We start from the raw sequence: 27,768 nt of genomic DNA, 5'->3' as shown, positions 1-27,768 counted from the left end.
GATACTCTGCACACGGCAGAGTATCACATCATCATCCGACATGCGCGATGCTCCTCTATGCCGCTAATACTACTGACAGCGGCATTAGAGGGGTTAAATGCCAGCGATCGCTAGCACCGATCGTGGGCGTTGTTGCGGGGTGTCAATGTAAGGGGTATACTGGGACTGTGTGATACTCTACTCTCACCCTCTATGTAAATGTTACCTTTATGTAATTGTTTATGAATCTCAATCCTGCTAACAAATAATGATAAACATAGGGAAAGCATAGTACCCTGTTCGGACCACTAGATGGGGCCCATTACGCCTTTTTTTAATAAGTAGTGTAGATAGTTAACTGTAGGAGAGGTTTACTGGGGATAAGGCAGGAAGAGTTCCCTAGTTAGAGCAGAAGAGCTAGGGAGCCCCTACAGCTCGGGTGGGCTTTGAGCCCGAGCCATCCAGCAGCTCCGCAACATTTAAGGGAAGGACCCAGCCATCCAGTTCTCAGTGGACAGAAGGGCAGCTAAACCAGCACAGAGTACAGCAGTGGTGAAGCAGAAGTAGCAGCGGGTCCACAGCAGTATGGGGCCACAGGTCGCACGATATGTGGCAGATCATGGCATGGGCTGACACCCTCAGATCTGGTCCGAAACAGATAAGGGAACTCCCAAGCACAGAGAATCTGGACAGGGAGGACGCTGCATTACTGCAAGAGGCCGTATGACACGGACACGTACGGAAGGACCAAGGAAAGAGTGCAGGGAAAGTGGAAGGTGTGAGTCGTAAGGAACCCTATGCAAATGCTGTGCCTGTTAAGGATGAGCTGTGCAAAGAAGAAAGTAAAGTTTTATGTTTCAAGTTGCAACTGAACTGTGTCTCTGTTTGTACGCAAATGACCGGAGGGGGCCTTAGGCAACGGAGAAAAGGCCCAAATTGTGAAAACAAAAAAGAGGCAAGTACATTGACCTTGGGATGTTATTTGCATGTGACAGGAGGCCAGGGCGCGAAAGACCTGCTAATCTCAGCCACGACTATGGCCCTGGCCCTCCCTCACACTTGGCGTAGTCAGAGGTTCCCATAGCCATGCGGAGTGGGGATGCCGTGAAACAAGAAGAGAATGACGTTTTGAAAGTGATCAGTATATTGGACTTGATTAAAACCTTGGATGTCACTGACACTGTGATGGCAAAGATGGCGGGAAATGTCGCGCAAATGGAGGAAGACAGCTCTGATCCCACCCTTCGTGGGTGTCCTGACAGGGCAATGGCGCCAAGAGCTGTCTGGCAGAGTCGGTGGCCTAATCATGGTGCACACCTCTGGTGGAAAGGCTGGAGAAGACGAAGGTCCCGCCCCCAACAACAGATTGCCAAGGAGTGGGTGGAGCGGCCAGAAGCGACCCCATATTGGAATGGATGGGGCCCAGAAGAAAGTCCCGGGTGCAGCTGCGCGGTGTCATTGCGAGACATGGCACCTGCAGCGATGGACCATGCTTGCACCCATTGTCACAGTGGCATAGGCCGCATTGAATGGCAGTGGTGAGAAGAAGAGGAAAGGACCCGACCCGGATGACAGAGGGGAGTCGCTAATTAAGCTTTGAATCACCATTTTCCTGTGCCGGCGAAGGAGCCAGAGCACCCTCATCAGCAGTGGGAACATCGCCAGAAGATGGAACCTCCTTACCGGGAGCCAGAACGACATAATCGGGAGCTGGAGGCTGGCACACCGGAAACATCGACCGCCCCGGAGGAACACAAGACGGAAGTCAAGGCCGAGCCGGGACTACAACCTTGGGAGCCAGACTGCACAGCTGCTGCAGAGGAATTCAATGATCGCGGGATGGGCGCGGATGAGCTGCTGAGATCAGAGGTGGTGAGTACACCTCAGCCCTTGATCTCAGAGGGATGGTCCTCACCGACCTGTTTCCCAGTCTCATATCCCAAGGAGTGGGTCTCCATGGAGTGAACCGAGGTCCCTTGATTTGTCACACAGCCACCGTGCTCAGGAGGCCAGACCTGCGACCAGTGCGGGGGCATCTGTGGGCGCCTCCCATTTTCATCAGACAGTGGAGGGCCCATTCCACGGACAGTGCACCTGGATTGCAGGCATTATCGAAAGGAAGAACGGGATGGGCATGGATGAGCTGCTGAGATCAGAGGTGGTGAGTACAACTCAGCTCTTGATCCCAGAGGGATGGTCTTCACCCTGTCCCCTCACCTCGGAAGGCCGACCTGTTTCCCAGTCTTGTGGCAGTGATTTTAGGTTCAACGGAGGAAATGGAACTGCATGTGAGCCTGGACCTAGTACGGTCGGTGTCCTATGCCTTGCTTACCTCCCAGTCCCACACCGCTACTGCCAAGTTCTGGCAACTCACAGCTTCTGTGGCTGCAGAGTCATTGGCCTGAACATGGGCATGGAGTCCCAGGAGAGACAAAGGAGTACGGGACAAGAACTGTTGAAGTGTATAGTAATAACAGGACATTGTGCTCGTTGCACTACATAGTATTGGAATAGAATAATGGGACTGTTCTGCTTCCATGTGGGCGAGGGAACCCTGAAGCACCCCCATAGCCAGGTGTGATGTGGCCGGATGGCCAGAAGGGAACATTGAGGTTTTTTGGTTTGCCCAGGAACTGTGCCATGGACTACGTACAACTGCAGCAACAGACTGTTCCTGGGACAGGCAGTGCACATAGCATTTAAGGGCAGTGTTACCCACAAAAGGAGGGGGATGTATTTTTCCTCCCTAAGGACTGTTTGCCCACGGGAAGGGTCACCTAATTGTTTATATGTTAATTACTGGTGGACAAGACCGGAATATGGAACTGTCAGGGTGTTTCCTGGAGGACTGTGCATCAGGCATCCCTTAAGAGAGAAAGGACTCTCCTGTGACATTGTAAAAACCTGGCTCACATTGAGCCAATATAATCATTCTACCTCTTTTTACCATGTTTTCCCTGCGTGGAGTATACCTTGTAAAAATAAAGTAATGATGCAGAAATGGTCAGGGACGACCATTGTTAAAGGGAGGGGGAATGTAAGGGGTATACCGGGCCATGTGATACTCTACTCCCTCCCTGCATGTAAATGTTACCTTTATGTAATTGTTCTTGAATCTCAATTCTGCTAACAAATAATGATAAACATAGGGAAAGTGTAGTACCCTGTTCGGCCCACTAGATGGACCCCATTATGCCTTATTATAATAAGTAGTGTAGATAGTTAACTGTAGGAGGGGTTTACTAGGGATAAGGCAGGAATAGTTCCCTAGTTAGAGCAGAAGGGCTAGGGAGCTCTGTTATGAACTGGTGGACTAGGAGCAGCATGGATGAGCTCTGGAGTAGGTGGCCTCTATACTGACCGCAGACCCTGAACTTAACACATCAACTAGAAGTAGCCGTGGGATGTTCCTGTCACTCCCTAGACACCTCGTCACGGCCGGAGGACTAATTACACCTAAAGAAAGAAACAGGAATACTATCTTGCCTCAGAGAAAATTCCCAAAGGATGGGCAGCCCCCCACAAATATTGACTGTGAGAGGAGAGGGAAATTACAAACGCAGACTGAAAACAGAATTTAGCAAAGGAGGCCACGCTACCTAGAAAGAAAAGACAGGAAAGAGTACTGTGCGGTCAGTATAAAAAATACTACAAAATCCACCACAGAGAATACAAAAATCTCCACACCTAACTAAAGGCATGGAGGGTAACTCTGTGACTCCAGAGCTTCCAACTTGGCTGAGTAAATCTTAACACAGACAAAGCTGGACAAGAAAAAACATAGCAATTCACAGAACTATTAAGTCCACCGCATGTGACTGCAAAAACAGAGCCAGGACTTATCTTTGATGATTTGGACAATCCAGAAGGAGAAACCAAGCAGAGATGTGGATCCCTAGAAAACAATGGACAACTGGCACTCACTAAAGGAAGGAGCCAGACTAAATAGCCCCGTCCAAAGTGGAAGCAGCTGATGACTGTTGTGAAGGACAAACAGCAGCACTACCACCCATAACCACCGGAGGGAGCCCAAGAGCAGAACCCACAACAGAATTCACAACAGTACCCCCCCCTTGAGGAGGGGTCACCGAACCCTCACCAGAGCCCCCAGGCCGATCGGGACGAGCCAAAAGGAAGGCACGAACCAAATCGTCAGCATGAACATCGGAGGCAACAACCCAAGAATTTTCCTCCTGGCCATAACCCTTCCACTTGACAAGATACTGAAGCCTCCGTCTAGAAAAATGAGAATCCAAGATCTTCTACACAACATACTCCAACTCCCCATCAATCAACACCGGGGCAGGAGGATCAACAGAGGGAACCACGGGCACCACATATTTCCGCAACAAAGATCTATGAAAAACATTATGGATGGAAAAAGAGGCTGGAAGGGCCAAACAAAAAGACACTGGATTGATAATCTCAGAAATCCTATAAGGACCAATAAACCGAGGCTTGAACTTCGGGGAAGAAACCCTCATAGGAACATGACGAGAAGACAACCAGACCAAATACCCAACCCGAAGCCGGGAACCCACACGCCGACGACGGTTGGCAAAACGCTGAGCCTCCTCCTGAGACAACACCATATTGTCCACAACATGAGCCCAAATCTGCTGCAACCTGTCAACCACAGAGTCCACCCCAGGACAATCAGAAGACTCAACCTGCCCTGAAGAAAAACGAGGATGAAACCCAGAATTACAAAAGAATGGTGACACCAAGGTAGCAGAACTAGCCCGATTATTAAGGGCAAACTCAGCCAATGGCAAGAAAGCCACCCAATCATCCTGATCGGCAGACACAAAGCATCTCAAATAAGTTTCCAAAGTCTGGTTAGTTCGCTCGGTTTGGCCGTTTGTCTGAGGATGAAATGCGGAAGAAAAAGACAAATCAATGCCCAGCTTAGCACAAAAGGACCGCCAAAACCTAGAAACAAACTGGGAACCTCTATCGGACACAATATTCTCCGGAATGCCATGCAAACGAACCACATGCTGAAAAAACAACGGAACCAACTAAGAAGAGGAAGGCAACTTAGGCAAAGGTACCAAATGAACCATCTTAGAAAACCGGTCACAGACCACCCAGATAACAGACATCCTCTGGGAAACAGGAAGATCCGAAATAAAATCCATAGAGATATGCGTCCAAGGCCTCTCAGGGACCGGCAAAGGCAAAAGCAACCCACTGGCGCGGGAGCAGCAAGGTTTGGCCCACGCACAAGTCCCACAGGACTGCACAAAAGAACGCACATCCCGTGACAAAGAAGGCCACCAAAAGGACCTACTAACCAAATCTCTGGTACCAAAAATCCCAGGATGGCCAGCCAACACAGAACAGTGAACCTCAGAAATCACTTTACTAGTCCATCTGTCAGGAACAAACAGTTTCCCCGCTGGACAGCGATCAGGTTTATCAGCCTGAAACTCCTGAAGAGCCCGTCGCAAATCAGGGGAGATGGCAGAAAGAATCACCCCCTCCTTAAGAATACCAACCGGCTCAAGAATCCCAGGGGAATCAGGCAAGAAACTCCTAGAGAGGGCATCAGCCTTAACATTCTTAGAACCTGGAAGATACGAGACAACAAAATCAAAACAGGAGAAAAACAGGGACCATCGGGCCTGTCTAGGATTCAGCCGTTTGGCAGACTCGAGGTAAACCAGATTCTTATGATCGGTCAAGACCACAATACGGTGCTTGGCCCCCTCAAGCCAATGTCGCCACTCCTCAAATGCCCACTTCATAGCCAACAACTCACGATTGCCGACATCATAATTGCGTTCCGCAGGCGAAAACTTTTGAGAAAAGAAGGCACACGGTTTCATCAAGGAACCATCAGAATTCCTCTGAGACAAAACGGCCCCTGCCCCAATCTCAGAAGCGTCAACCTCAACCTGAAAAGGAAGAGAAACATCTGGCTGACGCAACACAGGGGCAGAAGTAAATCGGCGCTTAAGCTCCTGAAAGGCAGAAACGGCCTCAGAGGATCAATTAGCTACATCAGCGCCCTTCCTCATCAAATCGGTCAGGGGTTTAACCACACTGGAGAAGTTGGAAATAAAACGGCGATAAAAATTAGCAAAGCCCAAAAATTTCTGAAGGCTCTTCACGGATGTGGGCTGGATCCAATCATGAATGGCCTAAACCTTAGCCGGATCCATTTCTATAGATGATGGAGAAAAAATGAAGCCCAAAAAAGAAACCTTCTGTACTCCAAAGAGGCACTTAGACCCCTTCACAAACAAGGCATTGTCACGAAGGACCTGAAATACCATCCTAACTTGTTTCACATGAGACTCCCAATCATCTGAAAAAATCAAAATATCATCCAAATATACAATCATGAATTTATCAAGATAATTCCGAAAAATATCATGCATGAAGGACTGAAACACAGATGGGGCATTAGAGAGTCCGAATGGCATCACAAGATACTCAAAATGGCCCTCGGGCGTATTAAACGCAGTTTTCCATTCGTCACCCTGCTTAATACAAACCAGATTATATGCCCCTCGAAGGTCAATCTTAGTAAACCAACTAGCCCCCTTAATTCTGGCAAACAAATCAGAAAGCAAAGGCAAAGGGTATTGGAATTTGACCGTGATCTTATTCAAGAGGCGATAATCAATACAGGGTCTCAAGGAGCCATCCTTCTTGGCAACAAAAAAACAACCTGCTCCTAATGGAGAAGAAGATGGCCGAATATGCCCCTTCTCCAAAGACTCCCTTACATAGCTCCGCATGGCGGCATGTTCAGGCACAGACAGGTTGAAAAGTCGGCCCTTAGGAAACTTACAGCCTGGAATCAAATCAATAGCACAATCACAGTCCCTATGCGGTGGAAGGGAACTGGACTTGGGCTCATCGAAAACATCCTGGAAATCTGACAGAAACTCAGGAATTTCAGAAGAGGGGGAGGAGGAAATTGACATCAGAGGAACGTCATCGTGAACCCCCTGACAACCCCAACTAGTCACAGACATAGATTTCCAATCCAACACCGGATTATGTACCTGTAACCATGGAAACCCCAGCACAACAGCATCATGCAAATTATGTAACACCAGGAAGCGACAATCTTCCTGATGGGCTGGCGCCATGCACATGGCCAGCTGTGTCCAAAACTGAGGTTTATTTTTAGCCAATGGTGTAGCATCAATCCCCCTCAAAGGGATAGGACTCCGCAAAGGCTGTAAGGAAAAACCACAACGTCTGGCAAATTCTAAGTCCATTAAATTTAAAGCGGCGCGTGAATCCACAAATGCCATGACAGAGAATGACGATAATGAGCAGATCAGGGTCACAGATAACAGAAATTTAGGTTGTACAGTACTGATAGTAACGGAATTAGCGATTCTCTTGGCACGCTTAGGGCAATCAGAAATAACATGAGCAGAATCGCCGCAGTAAAAGCACAACCTATTCTGACGTCTGAATCCTTGGCGTTCCGCTCTAGACACAATCCTATCACACTGCATAGGCTCAGGACTCCGCTCGGAAGACAACGCCATAGTGTGCACAACTCTGCGCTCACGCAAGCGCCGATCAATTTGAATGGCCAGAGACATAGAATCACTCAGACCTGCAGGCGTGGGGAACCCCACCATAACATCTTTAACAGATTCAGAAAGACCCTTTCTGAAAATTGCCGCCAAAGCATCCTCATTCCACTTAGTAAGCACAGACCATTTTCTGAATTTCTGGCAATATGACTCTGCCGCTTCTTGACCCTGACACAGGGCCAAAAGTGTTTTCTCAGCATGCTCTACAGAGTTAGGTTCATCATACAATAACCCAAGCGCCTGAAAAGAGGTGTCTACATTAAGCAAGGCCGGATTCCAAGATTCCAGGGAAAATGCCCAATCCTGCGGGTCACCGCGCAACAGAGAAATGACAATTTTTACCTGCTGGATGGGATCACCAGAGGAACGGGGCTTAAGAGCAAAAAACAGTTTACAGTTATTTTTAAAGCTCAAAAATTTGGACCTGTCCCCGAAGAACAGATCGGGGGTAGGAATTCTAGGCTCTAAAACAGGAGTCTGCACGATATAATCAGAAATACCCTGTACTCTAGCAGCAAGTTGATCCACCCGAGAAGCAAGTCCCTGAACATCCATGTCAACGCCTAACTCCTGAGCCACCCAGAAGTGAAGAGGGAAAAAAAACCACAACAGAGTACAGAAAAAAAAATGGCTCAGCACTTTCTTTCCCTTCTTTTGAGATGCGGTTAAGTCATTGTTGGCCAGTTGTACTGTTATGAACTGGTGGACTAGGAGCAGCATGGACGAGCTCTGGAGTAGGTGGCCTCTATACTGACCGCAGACCCTGAACTTAACACATCAACTAGAAGTAGCCGTGGGATGTTCCTGTCACTCCCTAGACACCTCGTCACGGCCGGAGGACTAATTACACCTAAAGAAAGAAACAGGAATACTATCTTGCCTCAGAGAAAATTCCCAAAGGAAAGGCAGCCCCCCACAAATATTGACTGTGAGAGGAGAGGGAAATTACAAACGAAGACTGAAAACAGAATTTAGCAAAGGAGGCCACGCTACCTAGAAAGAAAAGACAGGAAAGAGTACTGTGCGGTCAGTATAAAAAATACTACAAAATCCACCACAGAGAATACAAAAATCTCCACACCTAACTAAAGGCATGGAGGGTAACTCTGTGACTCCAGAGCTTCCAACTTGGCTGAGTAAATCTTAACACAGACAAAGCTGGACAAGAAAAAACATAGCAATTCACAGAACTATTAAGTCCACCGCATGTGGACTGCAAAAACAGAGCCAGGACTTATCTTTGATGATTTGGACAATCCAGAAGGAGAAACCAAGCAGAGATGTGGATCCCTAGAAAACAATGGACAACTGGCACTCACTAAAGGAAGGAGCCAGACTAAATAGCCCCGTCCAAAGTGGAAGCAGCTGATGACTGTTGTGAAGGACAAACAGCAGCACTACCACCCATAACCACCGGAGGGAGCCCAAGAGCAGAACCCACAACAGAATTCGCAACAGAGCTCTATGCAAATGCTGTGTCTGTTAAGGATGAGCTGTGCAAAGAAGAAAGTAAAGTTTAATGTTTCAAGTTGCAACTGGACTGTGTCTCTGCTTGTACGCAAATGACCGGAGGGGGCCTTAGGCAATGGAGAGAAGGCCAAGACAGTGAAAACAATAAAGAGGCAAGTATATTGACCATGGGACATTATTTGCATGTGACTAGAGGCCAGGGCGCGAAAGACCAGCTAATCTCAGCCACGACTATGGCCCTGGCACTCCCTCACATCAGCTCGCACATAGAGCTGACATCCAAACCCAATAGCCACAGCGCTCAGCGTGAGGCCGTACCTGTGCTGCTGTTTGTGAGAACTCAGCTCCCGCAGAGCAGTATTTGTACGGCGTTTGTCGGGAAGGGGTTAAATGTCCTAATGTATTCATACTGGCTGTGCTACAACTGTCCTCAGTGTATGTTACACAGTCCTCATAGTACAACAGATTTGCAAACTATGTACAGAAGTATGATCAAAAATTGCAGCAAAATTTTTTTCTTTTTCTACAGGGGTTCCGTCTGGACCAAAAGTGGTCTTCTCGTAGAAGTGATCTGAAAAGGTTTTAGCCACGGATAGCTGCTTCTTGTTCTAAGATATATTTTCTGTTCTGTTGGCATTTTGGCTCAGTTCTCATCCAACAATTGGAAACCATATCTTTTCTGCAGTTTATCAGTTACCTGTCAGACTCCTTACACTAGCTCTTTAGAACAGCAAGAAGAGAGATTGCTGCATTGGCTTTTAGTGAATGCTGGATTTCTCCCTCTATAGAAAGTGTATTGATATAAATTGTGTTAATTCAGCAGTTCCTATAATGTAAGATGTCCAAAGGCAGGTTAAAGATTGGTTGTAATTCTAAATGTACGCTGAGCCTTCTCCATCACTAATGATTCCTCTAATTTCTCTGAGTGTAAGCCATTCAGTCCAGATTAAACTATTTGTTGGAGAATAATTGAGGAAATAATAGCTAATAAATATCATATTGGGATCAAAAGATAAAAGAACCCAGTAAAATACATACAATGCTGGATAATATACCTGGTGGTGTTTTGGAACCGGCTTTTGCTGTCAGACCTCGAGCCTGGATAATTTCCACTTCAAGTTGTCCATTCCGCTCCAAAAGACCAACCTCAACGTCCCCTAAGAAAAATGAAGATAGGGTTATGTAAACACAGTTTTTTCAGATGGACGAAAGCGGGGAGTTTTCCAGTGGAAGCCTCTTCAGGAAATGTTTTTGGAGGAGTTTTGTGTTAACTCAAGCAGTTTTGAGTTGTTTTTAAAAGCATTTTGGAAGAGATTTTTTTCTGAAGAATTTTTTTTGTAGTCTCTTGATTGGACAGTTTTATTAACACAGTCTAATAGATTTCAGGGAGAAAAAGTGTCTATCATTCAGTATAAATATCACACAACCTCAGGTAATGACATGAGGAGGAGATGGTTACATTTCAAATTATTTATTCAAAAATTAAATCTTCTTTATTGTTACAACATTGAAACATTTAAAAAAAATTCAAGCTATGGAGCAAAGAGGAACATAAGAACCGTGCCAGCGCACATCTCTTTGTTCCATAACTTGAATTTTTTTTTTTTTTATGTTTTAACAATAAAGATTTAGTTTTTAAATAAAAAATTAGCAATTTAACCATTTCCTCCTCACGTCATTACCTGAGGATGTGTGATAATTATCTTGATTGGACAATGCCTGGTTTGGATTGCATCAGGAGTTGTATCAACAAAGTGAAATGCACTTTGTTTTTTTTCCCACAAGGGTTTTTCAAAACCTGAAGCTGAAAAAAAGACTGGACATATCAATAGCATATATTTTTATAATAATAATGAATTTAAAAATTGTCTTTCAAGAGTTTTTTAAGCGATTTTTGAGGGAGACCCCCACCAAATCTCCTAAAAAACTTTGTGTGAACAGGCTAACATTTATATACTATATTAAATAACCTACTCACCCTATTGGCTGCATTATATTTTAAAATGTGTACCACTTGTCTATCATCCAAAGTTCTCTGGAGAATCTTGGAATTTATAGTGGTGTCCATTACTACGATATTGATATCCAAGAATGATATGATATTAATGACCCATCCGGTGGCAACGTCATCAATATCATAGTAGTGGACAACACCTCCAACTTTGATGCAATCAAATAATTTTCATTTTATGGTTTATCTAGAAAATCTTGGAGGACTAGGAGTTCTGACTTAAGCTAACCTAAATATTCCTAAAAAAAAATGTTGGTAACTGATTACTGTCACTTACCCATGGATGTGGTTGCTAGTGTCTGACGACCAACAAACTGAGCTGGCCCCATGCCAGAGAGGAAGTCACTAAACTGCCCATCAGATGCCAGGCACATTCCACTGTAGTTCAAGCTGCAGGTCATAAGATATAAAACCATCAATGAAAGGACTCACAAAATTTTCACAATCTGCTATATTTTTCTTTTCAGCACAGAGAAAATAGGATACAAAACCACAGAACTTTGGATCTATCAGCAGTGGAGACAAAAAGTATAGTGTTGTCTAGTAAAATATTCTTACATGACATCAGATTAAGATTACACTGTGGGCAATAAATGTTATACAAAAAGCTAACCATATCTAGAATATGCATTATCTGCTCTAAAACAACAGAAGCAAATTATCATTAGAATGGATTAAAGGGAACTTGTCAACAGGTTTTATTCCGGAGTAATCGTTTTCCCAGTTTTTATGTAAATGAGCTGCAAGTGCAGGGGTTAGACCCCTGCACTTACAGCTCTCTGGCCTCCGGCCAGTGAAAGAGAGGTCACTTTTGTCTCAGTGATCTGCCTTTCCTGCCAGAGATCTTGCACAGGTGCCATCACTCCCTGGGGCACCTCATGCACAGTTAAGTCCTGATGACATTTCAAGCCGGACTATGGATCTGCGAAAATATGCCGCCCCAGGGAATGAGGGTGCATGAGTGATCTCTGGCGGGGAAGGCAGATCACTCAGGCAGAAGTTACCTAACACTCAGTGACTGCAGGACAGAAGTGGGCGAGGAAAAAGGAAGAAAGAACAGATTACTGAAAGTTCAGGGCCAAACCCCCATGCACTTGTGGCTCAGTTACATTAGAATAAAGGATTGAAATACCAAAGGTACAGAAATAATTTCAATTGCAGCGACCTAACACTGGTTAGATCAGTTGGGGTACTTAAATCTGCAGACAGGTTCCTTTCAAAGGAATATGACCACTGTCCAAACAATGTGTTTGGATCTGACATAATCACTATTTTGTGATATAGAATAAATCTTTGTTAGGATGTTAAATAGAATCAATAAACAGAATATGAAACAATGTATGACAAATTTCTGCAAAATAAAATTTTTAAATTGCTTTTTTTTTATTTTAGAATGATCCTGAATAAAAAATAACAGTAAGGGAATATTGCATTTTTTTTAGATGGCAGAAGGACAGGTATACATATAATGTTTTGTACATCTCACTTTCCAGCATGCTGGAAGATGATCAGCAGGATAGTTTAATCATCTGTAGTAGTAGGTAGGGACTGCGATCAGTGTGTTATAAATATGATTAATTGAAGGGTTATTCCCACAATGGCAATATTTCCTTGTACAAAACATATACAGTACAAGTCCCACATAAAGTTTCATTGTACTGTTGTCTCTTATTTCATGTTCTTCTGCTATTCTGTGCATTCAGCTTCAGAAAGTTGAATGGGCTAACCTATTCCGTTTTTTTTCTAAAACTACACTTTGCAGCACCATTCTTGCTTTTCCTTGATGTTGTAGCCCCCCTTCTACTCTGCTGTGTTATTCCTGATAGAAATAGGGAAATTATTATACTGTAAATATGAATGAGGTGAACATTGATAGTTTGGAATGTACATTGGATATAAAACTTCTACACACCCCTGTTATAATGTCAGATGTTTGTCATTTAAAAAAAAATTACATCAAGAAGAATCATTTCAGAACGTATTCCACCTTTAATGTCTCCCACAGTGTGTACAAATCTATTAAAAAATAAACTAAAATCATATTGAGGGGGACACAAAAACTAAACTAAAATAATGTGGTTACATAAGTGAAAATACTTTCTTATAATTGAGGATGTGGTTGTGTTCAGAATTAGCCAATCACATTTCCACTCATGTTAAATAGTAATCAGTACACAGGTGCCATCATTTAAAGTGATTCTGATTAACCCCATTCAAAGTTTGAGAGTTCTAATATGGTTTTCTAGACATTTTTTTAGTTGCATATTACAGGAAAAGCTATGGTCTGTAAAAAGCTTACAACAAGCAAAGAGATCTCATTGTTTAAAATTATCAGCTAGAAGAAGGATATAACATTTCCAAGATATTAGATATAACATGGACCTGTCATGCTTCGGTTTGGGGATTTGATTTGGTAAACTGTTGCTTTATGGTCGGTTCCCTTGTCTGCTGAACTACTGCCCTTTCTTCCTTATCCAAATGCTGATGGTTTCAAATTGCCTTTGCTTTCCCTTCTTGGTTTGCTCCTATCTAGGTGCTTATCATCGTATTGGATTGCCCTATCACATTCTGGGTGCGGTTTCATATGTTCACCCTTCACTGCACTTCCTTGCTGCCTATACCTCTTTGTGGATGCGCATTCAAGACTGCCAGTCCTTCAGCTAAGAGGTTTACTTTGTTTGGTAAACTCCAGTTGTAGTCCTGAAGTGAGTCTGTTTGCTTACCTTCCCAACATCTTTTCCTTTTACCATTGTTAGGTTTCTGGGACAATCCTTGTTTCTTAGTTTTCCCTTTCTTCCCTATATGAATGTGTTTTAGTTTCTCACCCTGGGTTTTCGTATCTGTCTTTACACTTTCATCTCCCTTTGTTGGCAGTGTATTTCAGCCTTCCATCTGGCTCTTAAGGAAATATGAGAAGCCCCTCGACAAAATTTTAGGGTCGTTAGGTCCGAGGAGGTGGATTAATTTGTGCGGCTAGAACCTTTCTAGTCTATACAAAGACCAGTTAGGTGTAGATGCGACTTCTCTTGGTGGTTGAACTTCCTTCTGTTCGTTATCTGTGATTCAGTGTGCACACGTTCATAACAGGAACACAGTAAAGATGGTCATTAAGAAGTGACTTAAATTTGGCACAACAGTGACATTACCTAAAACCAGTCAACACTCAAAAACTGATGAAAAGACAGGAAGAAAATTGGTCTGAGAGGCCTACAGCAACATTAAAGGTTCTGAAGGCATTTCTGGCAAGTATTGGTTGTGTACTGTACTGTGGCGTGACAAAAATCTCTTACAGAGCAGACTGAGCTGCTGCATAAAGGAAGAAGTTCCAGAGTGAATTAACATTTTTTCTTTTTATATTTACTCGTTTTGTGCTCACACTGAGCTCTATTTCTAAAAAATAAATGAATATAAAAACTACGAAACCACTCTGGAATGCTTTCTTTATACAGCAGTGTGGTCTACTCTGAAAAGTCAATCTCCTTTTTTTACTAATCGATATGCAAAAGAGGGTTCACTTTCATTTGTCAACGGGACTGCAGCAGCTGTAATATTCATGGGCTATAATTGGAGTTGTGACAATCACGACTCTTTCAGGAGTGCAACTCCATAACTCCCTTCTCACCTGTACCTTTCAATATCACCCTATATGTGCTGATCTCCCCCCTTTCTTTCTCAACAATCTCTTACAGTTTCATATGTCTGGCCTGTTGGGTAGGGTGACATGATATAAGCCTTTTCTTATAAGGGAATATGTGCGAAAACTTACATCAAGTCTGACAAAAGTATGTGGGAAAATGTGTTATTGCCATAGTTTCAAAAGATATATTTGGAGAAAAGCCAACATGGCTCAGCACTAAAACAACACCATACCCACAGTGAAGCATAGTGGAGACAGCTTTATTCTTTGGCTCAGTTTTTTAGCAGCTGGAACTGGGGCTTTTGTCAAGGTGGAGGTAATTGAAAACAGTTCCAAATATCACTCAATTTTTCATACCTCCAAATCAACAAAAGAATGGCTTCGCCAGAATATCAAAGTTTTCGAATGGACTAGTAAGAGCTCAGACATGAATGCAATTGAAAATACTTGGATTGACCCGAAGAAGGCTGTGCACAGGAGATGTCCTCACAATTAGACATATTTGCAACACTCCTGCAATCCTGCAAGGAAGAGTGTGTGCACATGTTGAGTATTTGCATAAGATTTTTCTGTAGCAAAAACCAGAATGTTGTCAGGAAAAAATATGCATGATTTTGACGCATTTTGGAAGCATTTTTGCATGCATTTTCCCCATTCATTGGAATGGGTGAAACATTTTAGAAAAATACTGAAAGAATTGCTGCAGCTGCAGATTTTTAAAATTGCATTGATGGTTCAAATTGAAAAAATGTGCATAATATAATTTACTTTGTAGGTTCGGTAAAAACCTGCAATTTTTTGCAGCAGAAAAAAACAGCATGTGAACAAGCCATGCATAGACTACTTCCTAAAAGACTGAATGTTGCCATAAATTCAAAGGGTACTTCAATAAACTATTAGATTAAGGGTGTGCTTCTTTATGCTACCACATTATTTTAGTCTTTTATTTTAATTTTTCCACTCAAAAAGATTTCAGTTTATTTTTTAATTGAATTGTACACATTATGGATTACATTAAAGATGGAAAAAGTTTTGAAATAATTATTTTAGAATTTTTCAATAAAAGACAAAAACAAGTCATTTCAATGGGGGTGTAAACTTTTTCTTTTCCACTGTTGTGACTGTGACCTACAATTTGACCAATATTAATTACCGTACCATTTACCATTTACATATTTCATTGTTGGTTCATGGTTGCTCTTCAGATCAAGCTAAGGATAGAATAACTGAGCTTGGTTACAACATAGTCCTCAAGGCAATGAGGATGTCATGAGAGTATCCTGGGGTCATTGTTATGATCCCAGTGGCTGGGGATCACAGGAAATACTAGCTAAGTAACTAAACATAGACACGAGCTCTAGGGAGGTGGTAACTGGACTGACCGCAAAACCTGATCCTATCCAAACACACTAAAGGTGGCCGGTGAACGTGCCTAAAATCCTGGACGTCTCGACGCAGCCTGAGAAACTGACTACCCCTAAAGAGAAAGCAAGACCTCACTTGCCTCAAGAGAAATAATCCCAAAGATATAGGAAGCCCCCAACAAATAATAACGGTGAGGTAAGGAGAAAAGACACACGTAGGAATGAAAACAGATTCAGCAAATGAAGCCCGCTAATACTAGATAGCAGAAGACAGATAGCGAACTGTGCGGTCAGTAAAAAACCCTACCAAAATATCCACGCTGAGAATTCAAGAACCCCCACACCAACTAACGGTGTGGGGGGAGAAACTCAGCCCCCCAGAGCTACCAGCAAGCTGGGAAATCACATATTAGCAAGCTGGACAAGAAACATATAGAACACTGATGATCAAAAAATGAACAAAACGGAAACTTAGCTTCTCTTGAAGAGACTGGGAGCAAGGTAGTCAGAAGGAATCAGAATAGCACTGAATACATTGACAGCAGGCATAGACTGAGAGTCCAAGTGAGCTTAAATAGAAAACCAGCCCACAGATAACGAGACAGCTGATGCCAGTCACAAACCTGCAGAAAGACAGCACTCACACAGTACCACTTGTGACCACAAGAGGGAGCCCAGAAATAGAGTTCACAACAGTACCCCCCCCTTGAGGAGGGGTCACCGAACCCTCATCAAGACCCCCAGGGCGATCAGGATGAGCCGCATGGAAGGCACGAACCAAATCGGCCGCATGGACATCAGAGGCGACAACCCAGGAATTATCCTCCTGACCATAGCCCTTCCACTTAACTAAATACTGAAGCCTCCGTCTGGAAATACGAGAATCCAAGATCTTCTCCACCACGTACTCCAATTCGCCCTCAACCAGCACCGGAGCAGGAGGCTCAACAGAAGGAACCACAGGCACCACATACCTCCGCAACAAAGACCTATGGAACACATTATGAATGGCAAACGATGCTGGGAGGTCCAAACGAAAAGACACCGGGTTAAGGATTTCCAAAATCTTATAAGGACCGATGAAGCGAGGCTTGAATTTAGGAGAGGAAACCTTCATAGGAACATACCGAGAAGACAGCCATACCAAATCCCCAACACGAAGTCGGGGACCAACACCGTGACGGCGGTTGGCAAAGCGCTGAGCCTTCTCCTGTGACAACTTCAAATTGTCCACCACATGGTTCCAAATCTGCTGCAACCTATCCACCACAGAATCCACCCCCGGACAGTCAGAAGGCTCAACCTGACCAGAGGAAAAACGAGGATGAAAACCAGAATTGCAGAAAAAAGGCGAAACCAAAGTAGCAGAACTAGCCCGATTATTAAGGGCAAACTCGGCCAATGGCAAAAAAGTCACCCAATCATCCTGATCAGCAGAAACAAAACATCTTAAATAAGTTTCCAACGTCTGATTAGTTCGCTGGGTTTGGCCATTCGTCTGAGGATGGAAGGCCGACGAAAAAGACAAATCAATGCCCATCTTAGCACAAAAGATCCGCCAAAATCTGGACACAAACTGGGATCCTCTGTCAGACACAATATTTTCAGGGATGCCGTGCAAGCGAACCACATTCTGAAAAAATAAAGGAACCAAATCGGAGGAGGAAGGCAACTTAGGCAAGGGCACCAAATGGACCATTTTGGAAAAACGATCACACACCACCCAGATGACAGACATTCTCTGAGATACTGGAAGATCTGAAATAAAATCCATGGAAATGTGCGTCCAAGGCCTCTTCGGGACAGGCAAAGGCAAAAGCAAACCGCTGGCACGAGAACAGCAAGGCTTAGCCTGAGCACAAATCCCACAGGACTGCACAAAGGAACGCACATCCCGCGACAAGGAAGGCCACCAGAAGGACGTAGCCACCAAATCTCTGGTACTAAAAATCCCAGGATGACCTGCCAACACCGAAGAATGAACCTCGGAAATAACTCTGCTGGTCCATCTATCTGGGACAAACAGTCTCTCTGGTGGGCAACGGTCAGGTCTATCAGCCTGAAATTTCTGCAGCACTCGTCGCAAATCTGGGGAAATGGCAGACAAAATCACTCGCTCTTTGAGGATACCAGCCGGCTCTGAAACTCCCGGAGAGTCAGGCACAAAACTCCTAGAAAGGGCATCAGCCTTCACGTTCTTCGAACCAGGCAGGTACGAGACCACGAAATCGAAACGGGAGAAAAACAACGACCAACGAGCCTGTCTAGGATTCAGGCGCTTGGCAGACTCGAGATAAATCAGATTTTTGTGATCAGTCAAGACCATCACACGATGCATAGCTCCCTCGAGTCAATGTCGCCACTCCTCAAATACCCACTTCATAGCCAACAACTCCCGATTACCAACATCATAATTCCGCTCGGCAGGCGAAAACTTTCTTGAAAAGAAGGCACAAGGCTTCATCACAGAGCCATCAGAGCTTCTCTGCGACAAAACAGCCTCTGCTCCAATCTCAGAAGCATCCACCTCGACCTGGAAAGGAAGAGAGACATCAGGCTGACATAAGACTGGAGCTGAAGAAAACCGGCGCTTCAGCTCCCGAAAGGCTTCCACTGCCGCAGGAGACCAATTAGTCACATCAGAACCTTTCTTGGTCAAATCCGTCAAGGGCTTAACCACGCCAGAAAAATTAGCGATGAAGCGACGGTAAAAATTAGCAAAGCCTAAGAACTTCTGAAGACTCTTAACAGATGTAGGCTGAGTCCAGTCATGAATAGCCTGGACCTTGACTGGGTCCATCTCAATAGTAGAAGGAGAAAAAATAAAACCCAAAAAGGAAACCTTCTGTACTCCGAAGAGACATTTTGAGCCCTTCACAAATAAAGCATTAGCACGCAGGACCTGAAACACCATCCTGACCTGCTTCACATGGGACTCCCAATCATTAGAAAAGACCAAAATGTCATCCAGATACACAATCATAAATTTATCCAGATATTCTCGGAAAATGTCATGCATAAAGGACTGGAACACAGAAGGAGCATTAGAGAGTCCAAAAGGCATCACCAAGTACTCAAAATGGCCTTCGGGCGTATTGACAAGCCTACAACCTGCAGTAACCACCGATCAACCAACCGCTGCACGATCAGCTCTATCCTCACCTACTGTATTCTCACCCATCCCTTGTAGATTGTGAGCCCTCGCGGGCAGGGTCCTCACTCCTCCTGTACCAGTTATGACTTGTATTGTTCAAGATTATTGTACTTGTTTTTATTATGTATACCCCTCCTCACTTGTAAAGCACCATGGAATAAATGGCGCTATAACAATAAATAATAATAATAATAATAATTAAATGCTGTTTTCCATTCGTCCCCCTGCTTGATACGCACAAGGTTATACGCACCACGAAGATCTATCTTGGTGAACCAACTGGATCCCTTAATCCGAGCAAACAGATCAGACAATAATGGCAAAGAATACTGAAATTTGACCATGATTTTATGTAGAAGACGATAATCTATACAAGGTCTCAGAGAACCATCCTTCTTGGCCACAAAAAAGAATCCTGCACCAAGAGGGGAGGAGGATGGGCGAATATGTCCCTTCTCCAAAGACTCCTTTATATAACTCCGCATCGCGGCATGTTCTGGTATAGACAAATTAAAAAGTCGTCCCTTAGGGAACTTACTGCCAGGAATCAAATTTATAGCACAATCACAATCCCTATGAGGAGGCAGGGCACCGGATCTGGGCTCATCAAATACATCCTGGTAGTCCGACAAAAACTCAGGGACCTCAGAAGGAGTGGAAGAAGCAATTGACACCAAAGGGACATCGCCATGAATCCCCTGACAACCCCAACTTGACACAGACATAGCTTTCCAATCCAGAACTGGATTATGGGCCTGCAGCCATGGCAGACCCAAAACTACAACATCATGCAAATTATGCAGCACAAGAAAGCGAATCACCTACTGATGTACAGGAGTCATGCACATGGTCACTTGAGTCCAATACTGAGGCTTATTCTCAGCCAATGGCGTAGCATCTATTCCCCTCAGTGGAATAGGAAATTCCAAAGGCTCCAGAACAAAACCACAGCGCTTGGCAAACGACAAATCCATAAGATTCAGGGCAGCACCTGAATCCACAAAAGCCATAACCGAGTAGGATGACAAAGAACAGATTAAAGTAACAGACAAAATGAACTTAGGCTGTATAGTACCAATGGTGACCGGTTTAACGATTTTTTTTAAGCGCTTAGAGCATGCTGAGATAACATGAGTAGAATCACCACAGTAAAAGCACAACCCATTTTGACGTCTATGACTTTGTTGCTCAATTCTAGTCAGAATTCTGTCACATTGCATTGACTCAGGTCTCTGTTCAGAGAACACCGCCAGAGGATGCGCAGATTTGCGCTCCCGCAAATGCCGATCAATCTGAATGGCCAAAGCCATTGAATCACTCAGACTTGCAGGTGTGGGGAACCCCACCATAACATTCTTAATGGCTTCAGAAAGACCCTCTCTGAAATTTGCAGCCAGGGCACACTCATTCCATTGAGTAAGCACTGACCATTTCTGAAATTTTTGACAGTACACCTCAGCTTCATCCTGACCTTGAGAGATAGCCAGCAAAGCCTTTTCTGCCTGGTTCTCAAGATTAGGTTCCTCATAAAGCAGTCCAAGTGCCAGAAAAAACGCATCCACATTCAGCAATGCAGGATCTCCTGGCGCCAGAGAGAAAGCCCAATCTTGAGGGTCGCCGCGTAACAAGGAGATAACAATTTTAACTTGCTGAGCGGAATCACCAGAGGAACGAGGTCTCAAAGATAGAAACAATTTACAATTATTCCTAAAATTCAGAAACCTAGATCTATCTCCAGAAAACAACTCAGGAATAGGTATCTTTGGCTCAGACATAGGGCTATGAACAACAAAATCCTGAATATTTTGCACCTTTGCAGCAAGATGATCCACACTAGAAGTCAGACTCTGAATATCCATGTCTGCAGCTGAGCTCAAAACCACCCAGAGATTAAGGGGATGAGAGAAGCTAGACAGACTGCAGCAAAGGAGGAGAAAGAAAAAAAAAAAAAATTGTACTCAGGACTTCTTTTATCCCACTTCATGCGATGCATAAAACACTTTTTTGGCCTGCTGTACTGTTATGATCCCAGTGGCTGGGGATCACAGGAAATACTAGCTAAGTAACTAAACATAGACACGAGCTCTAGGGAGGTGGTAACTGGACTGACCGCAAAACCTGATCCTATCCAAACACACTAAAGGTGGCCGGTGAACGTGCCTAAAATCCTGGACGTCTCGACGCAGCCTGAGAAACTGACTACCCCTAAAGAGAAAGCAAGACCTCACTTGCCTCAAGAGAAATAATCCCAAAGATATAGGAAGCCCCCAACAAATAATAACGGTGAGGTAAGGAGAAAAGACACACGTAGGAATGAAAACAGATTCAGCAAATGAAGCCCGCTAATACTAGATAGCAGAAGACAGATAGCGAACTGTGCGGTCAGTAAAAAACCCTACCAAAATATCCACGCTGAGAATTCAAGAACCCCCACACCAACTAACGGTGTGGGGGGAGAAACTCAGCCCCCCAGAGCTACCAGCAAGCTGGGAAATCACATATTAGCAAGCTGGACAAGAAACATATAGAACACTGATGATCAAAAAATGAACAAAACGGAAACTTAGCTTCTCTTGAAGAGACTGGGAGCAAGGTAGTCAGAAGGAATCAGAATAGCACTGAATACATTGACAGCAGGCATAGACTGAGAGTCCAAGTGAGCTTAAATAGAAAACCAGCCCACAGATAACGAGACAGCTGATGCCAGTCACAAACCTGCAGAAAGACAGCACTCACACAGTACCACTTGTGACCACAAGAGGGAGCCCAGAAATAGAGTTCACAACAGTACCCCCCCCTTGAGGAGGGGTCACCGAACCCTCATCAAGACCCCCAGGGCGATCAGGATGAGCCGCATGGAAGGCACGAACCAAATCGGCCGCATGGACATCAGAGGCGACAACCCAGGAATTATCCTCCTGACCATAGCCCTTCCACTTAACTAAATACTGAAGCCTCCGTCTGGAAATACGAGAATCCAAGATCTTCTCCACCACGTACTCCAATTCGCCCTCAACCAGCACCGGAGCAGGAGGCTCAACAGAAGGAACCACAGGCACCACATACCTCCGCAACAAAGACCTATGGAACACATTATGAATGGCAAACGATGCTGGGAGGTCCAAACGAAAAGACACCGGGTTAAGGATTTCCAAAATCTTATAAGGACCGATGAAGCGAGGCTTGAATTTAGGAGAGGAAACCTTCATAGGAACATACCGAGAAGACAGCCATACCAAATCCCCAACACGAAGTCGGGGACCAACACCGTGACGGCGGTTGGCAAAGCGCTGAGCCTTCTCCTGTGACAACTTCAAATTGTCCACCACATGGTTCCAAATCTGCTGCAACCTATCCACCACAGAATCCACCCCCGGACAGTCAGAAGGCTCAACCTGACCAGAGGAAAAACGAGGATGAAAACCAGAATTGCAGAAAAAAGGCGAAACCAAAGTAGCAGAACTAGCCCGATTATTAAGGGCAAACTCGGCCAATGGCAAAAAAGTCACCCAATCATCCTGATCAGCAGAAACAAAACATCTTAAATAAGTTTCCAACGTCTGATTAGTTCGCTGGGTTTGGCCATTCGTCTGAGGATGGAAGGCCGACGAAAAAGACAAATCAATGCCCATCTTAGCACAAAAGATCCGCCAAAATCTGGACACAAACTGGGATCCTCTGTCAGACACAATATTTTCAGGGATGCCGTGCAAGCGAACCACATTCTGAAAAAATAAAGGAACCAAATCGGAGGAGGAAGGCAACTTAGGCAAGGGCACCAAATGGACCATTTTGGAAAAACGATCACACACCACCCAGATGACAGACATTCTCTGAGATACTGGAAGATCTGAAATAAAATCCATGGAAATGTGCGTCCAAGGCCTCTTCGGGACAGGCAAAGGCAAAAGCAAACCGCTGGCACGAGAACAGCAAGGCTTAGCCTGAGCACAAATCCCACAGGACTGCACAAAGGAACGCACATCCCGCGACAAGGAAGGCCACCAGAAGGACGTAGCCACCAAATCTCTGGTACTAAAAATCCCAGGATGACCTGCCAACACCGAAGAATGAACCTCGGAAATAACTCTGCTGGTCCATCTATCTGGGACAAACAGTCTCTCTGGTGGGCAACGGTCAGGTCTATCAGCCTGAAATTTCTGCAGCACTCGTCGCAAATCTGGGGAAATGGCAGACAAAATCACTCGCTCTTTGAGGATACCAGCCGGCTCTGAAACTCCCGGAGAGTCAGGCACAAAACTCCTAGAAAGGGCATCAGCCTTCACGTTCTTCGAACCAGGCAGGTACGAGACCACGAAATCGAAACGGGAGAAAAACAACGACCAACGAGCCTGTCTAGGATTCAGGCGCTTGGCAGACTCGAGATAAATCAGATTTTTGTGATCAGTCAAGACCATCACACGATGCATAGCTCCCTCGAGTCAATGTCGCCACTCCTCAAATGCCCACTTCATAGCCAACAACTCCCGATTACCAACATCATAATTCCGCTCGGCAGGCGAAAACTTTCTTGAAAAGAAGGCACAAGGCTTCATCACAGAGCCATCAGAGCTTCTCTGCGACAAAACAGCCTCTGCTCCAATCTCAGAAGCATCCACCTCGACCTGGAAAGGAAGAGAGACATCAGGCTGACATAAGACTGGAGCTGAAGAAAACCGGCGCTTCAGCTCCCGAAAGGCTTCCACTGCCGCAGGAGACCAATTAGTCACATCAGAACCTTTCTTGGTCAAATCCGTCAAGGGCTTAACCACGCCAGAAAAATTAGCGATGAAGCGACGGTAAAAATTAGCAAAGCCTAAGAACTTCTGAAGACTCTTAACAGATGTAGGCTGAGTCCAGTCATGAATAGCCTGGACCTTGACTGGGTCCATCTCAATAGTAGAAGGAGAAAAAATAAAACCCAAAAAGGAAACCTTCTGTACTCCGAAGAGACATTTTGAGCCCTTCACAAATAAAGCATTAGCACGCAGGACCTGAAACACCATCCTGACCTGCTTCACATGGGACTCCCAATCATTAGAAAAGACCAAAATGTCATCCAGATACACAATCATAAATTTATCCAGATATTCTCGGAAAATGTCATGCATAAAGGACTGGAACACAGAAGGAGCATTAGAGAGTCCAAAAGGCATCACCAAGTACTCAAAATGGCCTTCGGGCGTATTGACAAGCCTACAACCTGCAGTAACCACCGATCAACCAACCGCTGCACGATCAGCTCTATCCTCACCTACTGTATTCTCACCCATCCCTTGTAGATTGTGAGCCCTCGCGGGCAGGGTCCTCACTCCTCCTGTACCAGTTATGACTTGTATTGTTCAAGATTATTGTACTTGTTTTTATTATGTATACCCCTCCTCACTTGTAAAGCGCCATGGAATAAATGGCGCTATAACAATAAATAATAATAATAATAATAATTAAATGCTGTTTTCCATTCGTCCCCCTGCTTGATACGCACAAGGTTATACGCACCACGAAGATCTATCTTGGTGAACCAACTGGATCCCTTAATCCGAGCAAACAGATCAGACAATAATGGCAAAGAATACTGAAATTTGACCGTGATTTTATGTAGAAGATGATAATCTATACAAGGTCTCAGAGAACCATCCTTCTTGGCCACAAAAAAGAATCCTGCACCAAGAGGGGAGGAGGATGGGCGAATATGTCCCTTCTCCAAAGACTCCTTTATATAACTCCGCATCGCGGCATGTTCTGGTATAGACAAATTAAAAAGTCGTCCCTTAGGGAACTTACTGCCAGGAATCAAATTTATAGCACAATCACAATCCCTATGAGGAGGCAGGGCACCGGATCTGGGCTCATCAAATACATCCTGGTAGTCCGACAAAAACTCAGGGACCTCAGAAGGAGTGGAAGAAGCAATTGACACCAAAGGGACATCGCCATGAATCCCCTGACAACCCCAACTTGACACAGACATAGCTTTCCAATCCAGAACTGGATTATGGGCCTGCAGCCATGGCAGACCCAAAACTACAACATCATGCAAATTATGCAGCACAAGAAAGCGAATCACCTACTGATGTACAGGAGTCATGCACATGGTCACTTGAGTCCAATACTGAGGCTTATTCTCAGCCAATGGCGTAGCATCTATTCCCCTCAGTGGAATAGGAAATTCCAAAGGCTCCAGAACAAAACCACAGCGCTTGGCAAACGACAAATCCATAAGATTCAGGGCAGCACCTGAATCCACAAAAGCCATAACCGAGTAGGATGACAAAGAACAGATTAAAGTAACAGACAAAATGAACTTAGGCTGTATAGTACCAATGGTGACAGGTTTAGCGATTTTTTTTAAGCGCTTAGAGCATGCTGAGATAACATGAGTAGAATCACCACAGTAAAAGCACAACCCATTTTGACGTCTATGACTTTGTTGCTCAATTCTAGTCAGAATTCTGTCACATTGCATTGACTCAGGTCTCTGTTCAGAGAACACCGCCAGAGGATGCGCAGATTTGCGCTCCCGCAAATGCCGATCAATCTGAATGGCCAAAGCCATTGAATCACTCAGACTTGCAGGTGTGGGGAACCCCACCATAACATTCTTAATGGCTTCAGAAAGACCCTCTCTGAAATTTGCAGCCAGGGCACACTCATTCCATTGAGTAAGCACTGACCATTTCTGAAATTTTTGACAGTACACCTCAGCTTCATCCTGACCTTGAGAGATAGCCAGCAAAGCCTTTTCTGCCTGGTTCTCAAGATTAGGTTCCTCATAAAGCAGTCCAAGTGCCAGAAAAAACGCATCCACATTCAGCAATGCAGGATCTCCTGGCGCCAGAGAGAAAGCCCAATCTTGAGGGTCGCCGCGTAACAAGGAGATAACAATTTTAACTTGCTGAGCGGAATCACCAGAGGAACGAGGTCTCAAAGATAGAAACAATTTACAATTATTCCTAAAATTCAGAAACCTAGATCTATCTCCAGAAAACAACTCAGGAATAGGTATCTTTGGCTCAGACATAGGGCTATGAACAACAAAATCCTGAATATTTTGCACCTTTGCAGCAAGATGATCCACACTAGAAGTCAGACTCTGAATATCCATGTCTGCAGCTGAGCTCAAAACCACCCAGAGATTAAGGGGATGAGAGAAGCTAGACAGACTGCAGCAAAGGAGGAGAAAGAAAAAAAAAAAAATTGTACTCAGGACTTCTTTTATCCCACTTCATGCGATGCATAAAACACTTTTTTGGCCTGCTGTACTGTTATGATCCCAGTGGCTGGGGATCACAGGAAATACTAGCTAAGTAACTAAACATAGACACGAGCTCTAGGGAGGTGGTAACTGGACTGACCGCAAAACCTGATCCTATCCAAACACACTAAAGGTGGCCGGTGAACGTGCCTAAAATCCTGGACGTCTCGACGCAGCCTGAGAAACTGACTACCCCTAAAGAGAAAGCAAGACCTCACTTGCCTCAAGAGAAATAATCCCAAAGATATAGGAAGCCCCCAACAAATAATAACGGTGAGGTAAGGAGAAAAGACACACGTAGGAATGAAAACAGATTCAGCAAATGAAGCCCGCTAATACTAGATAGCAGAAGACAGATAGCGAACTGTGCGGTCAGTAAAAAACCCTACCAAAATATCCACGCTGAGAATTCAAGAACCCCCACACCAACTAACGGTGTGGGGGGAGAAACTCAGCCCCCCAGAGCTACCAGCAAGCTGGGAAATCACATATTAGCAAGCTGGACAAGAAACATATAGAACACTGATGATCAAAAAATGAACAAAACGGAAACTTAGCTTCTCTTGAAGAGACTGGGAGCAAGGTAGTCAGAAGGAATCAGAATAGCACCGAATACATTGACAGCAGGCATAGACTGAGAGTCCAAGTGAGCTTAAATAGAAAACCAGCCCACAGATAACGAGACAGCTGATGCCAGTCACAAACCTGCAGAAAGACAGCAATCACACAGTACCACTTGTGACCACAAGAGGGAGCCCAGAAATAGAGTTCACAACAGGTCATACAGTTATATGAAAAAGTTTGGGCACCCCTATTAATCTTAAGCCTAATGTTTTATAAAAATTGTTTTTTTTGCAACAGCTATTTCAGTTTCATATATCTAATAACTGTTGCTTCTGCCCAAGTAATGCTTCTGCCTTGAAATGAGGTTTATTGTACTAACAGAAAATGTGCAATCTGCATTCAAACAAAATTTGACAGGTGCATAAGTATGGGCACCCTTATCATTTTCTTGTTTTAAATACTCCTACCTACTTTTTACTGACTTACTAAAGCACTTTTTTTGGTTTTGTAACCTCATTGAGGTTTGAACTTCATAGCCAGGTGTATGCAATCATGAGAAAAGCTACTTAAAGTGGCCACTTGCAAGTTGTTCTCCTGTTTGAATCTCCTCTGAAGAGTGGCATCATGGGCTCCTCAAAACAACTGTCAAATGATCTGAAAACAAAGATTATTCAACATAGTTGTTCAGGGGAAGGATACAAAAAGCTGTCTCAGAGATTTAACCTGTCAATTTCCACTGTGAGAAACATAGTAAGGAAATGGAAGA

General features: G+C 44.4%; 1 protein-coding gene across 3 annotated transcripts in view; it reads right to left on the bottom strand.

Annotated features, from left to right (window-relative positions):
- Positions 1-27,768, bottom strand: part of RIMS4 (regulating synaptic membrane exocytosis 4) — a 1,070,250-nt gene that overhangs the window by 17,518 nt on the left and 1,024,964 nt on the right. For all 3 annotated transcript variants that reach the window (XM_077252187.1, XM_077252185.1, XM_077252186.1), the window contains 2 exons: positions 11,306-11,418; positions 10,073-10,174 (listed from right to left, as the gene is read on the bottom strand). In XM_077252187.1, coding sequence (XP_077108302.1) covers positions 10,073-10,174; positions 11,306-11,418 — 215 coding nt within the window. The remainder of the gene's footprint in view (positions 1-10,072; positions 10,175-11,305; positions 11,419-27,768) is intronic.

The sequence above is a fragment of the Ranitomeya variabilis genome, chromosome 4, assembly GCF_051348905.1.
Source record: "Ranitomeya variabilis isolate aRanVar5 chromosome 4, aRanVar5.hap1, whole genome shotgun sequence".
In the NCBI taxonomy this organism is placed as follows: Eukaryota; Metazoa; Chordata; class Amphibia; order Anura; family Dendrobatidae; genus Ranitomeya; species Ranitomeya variabilis.
Note: the sequence above shows the minus strand (reverse complement) of the source record. Positions and strands in the feature narration are given on the sequence as shown.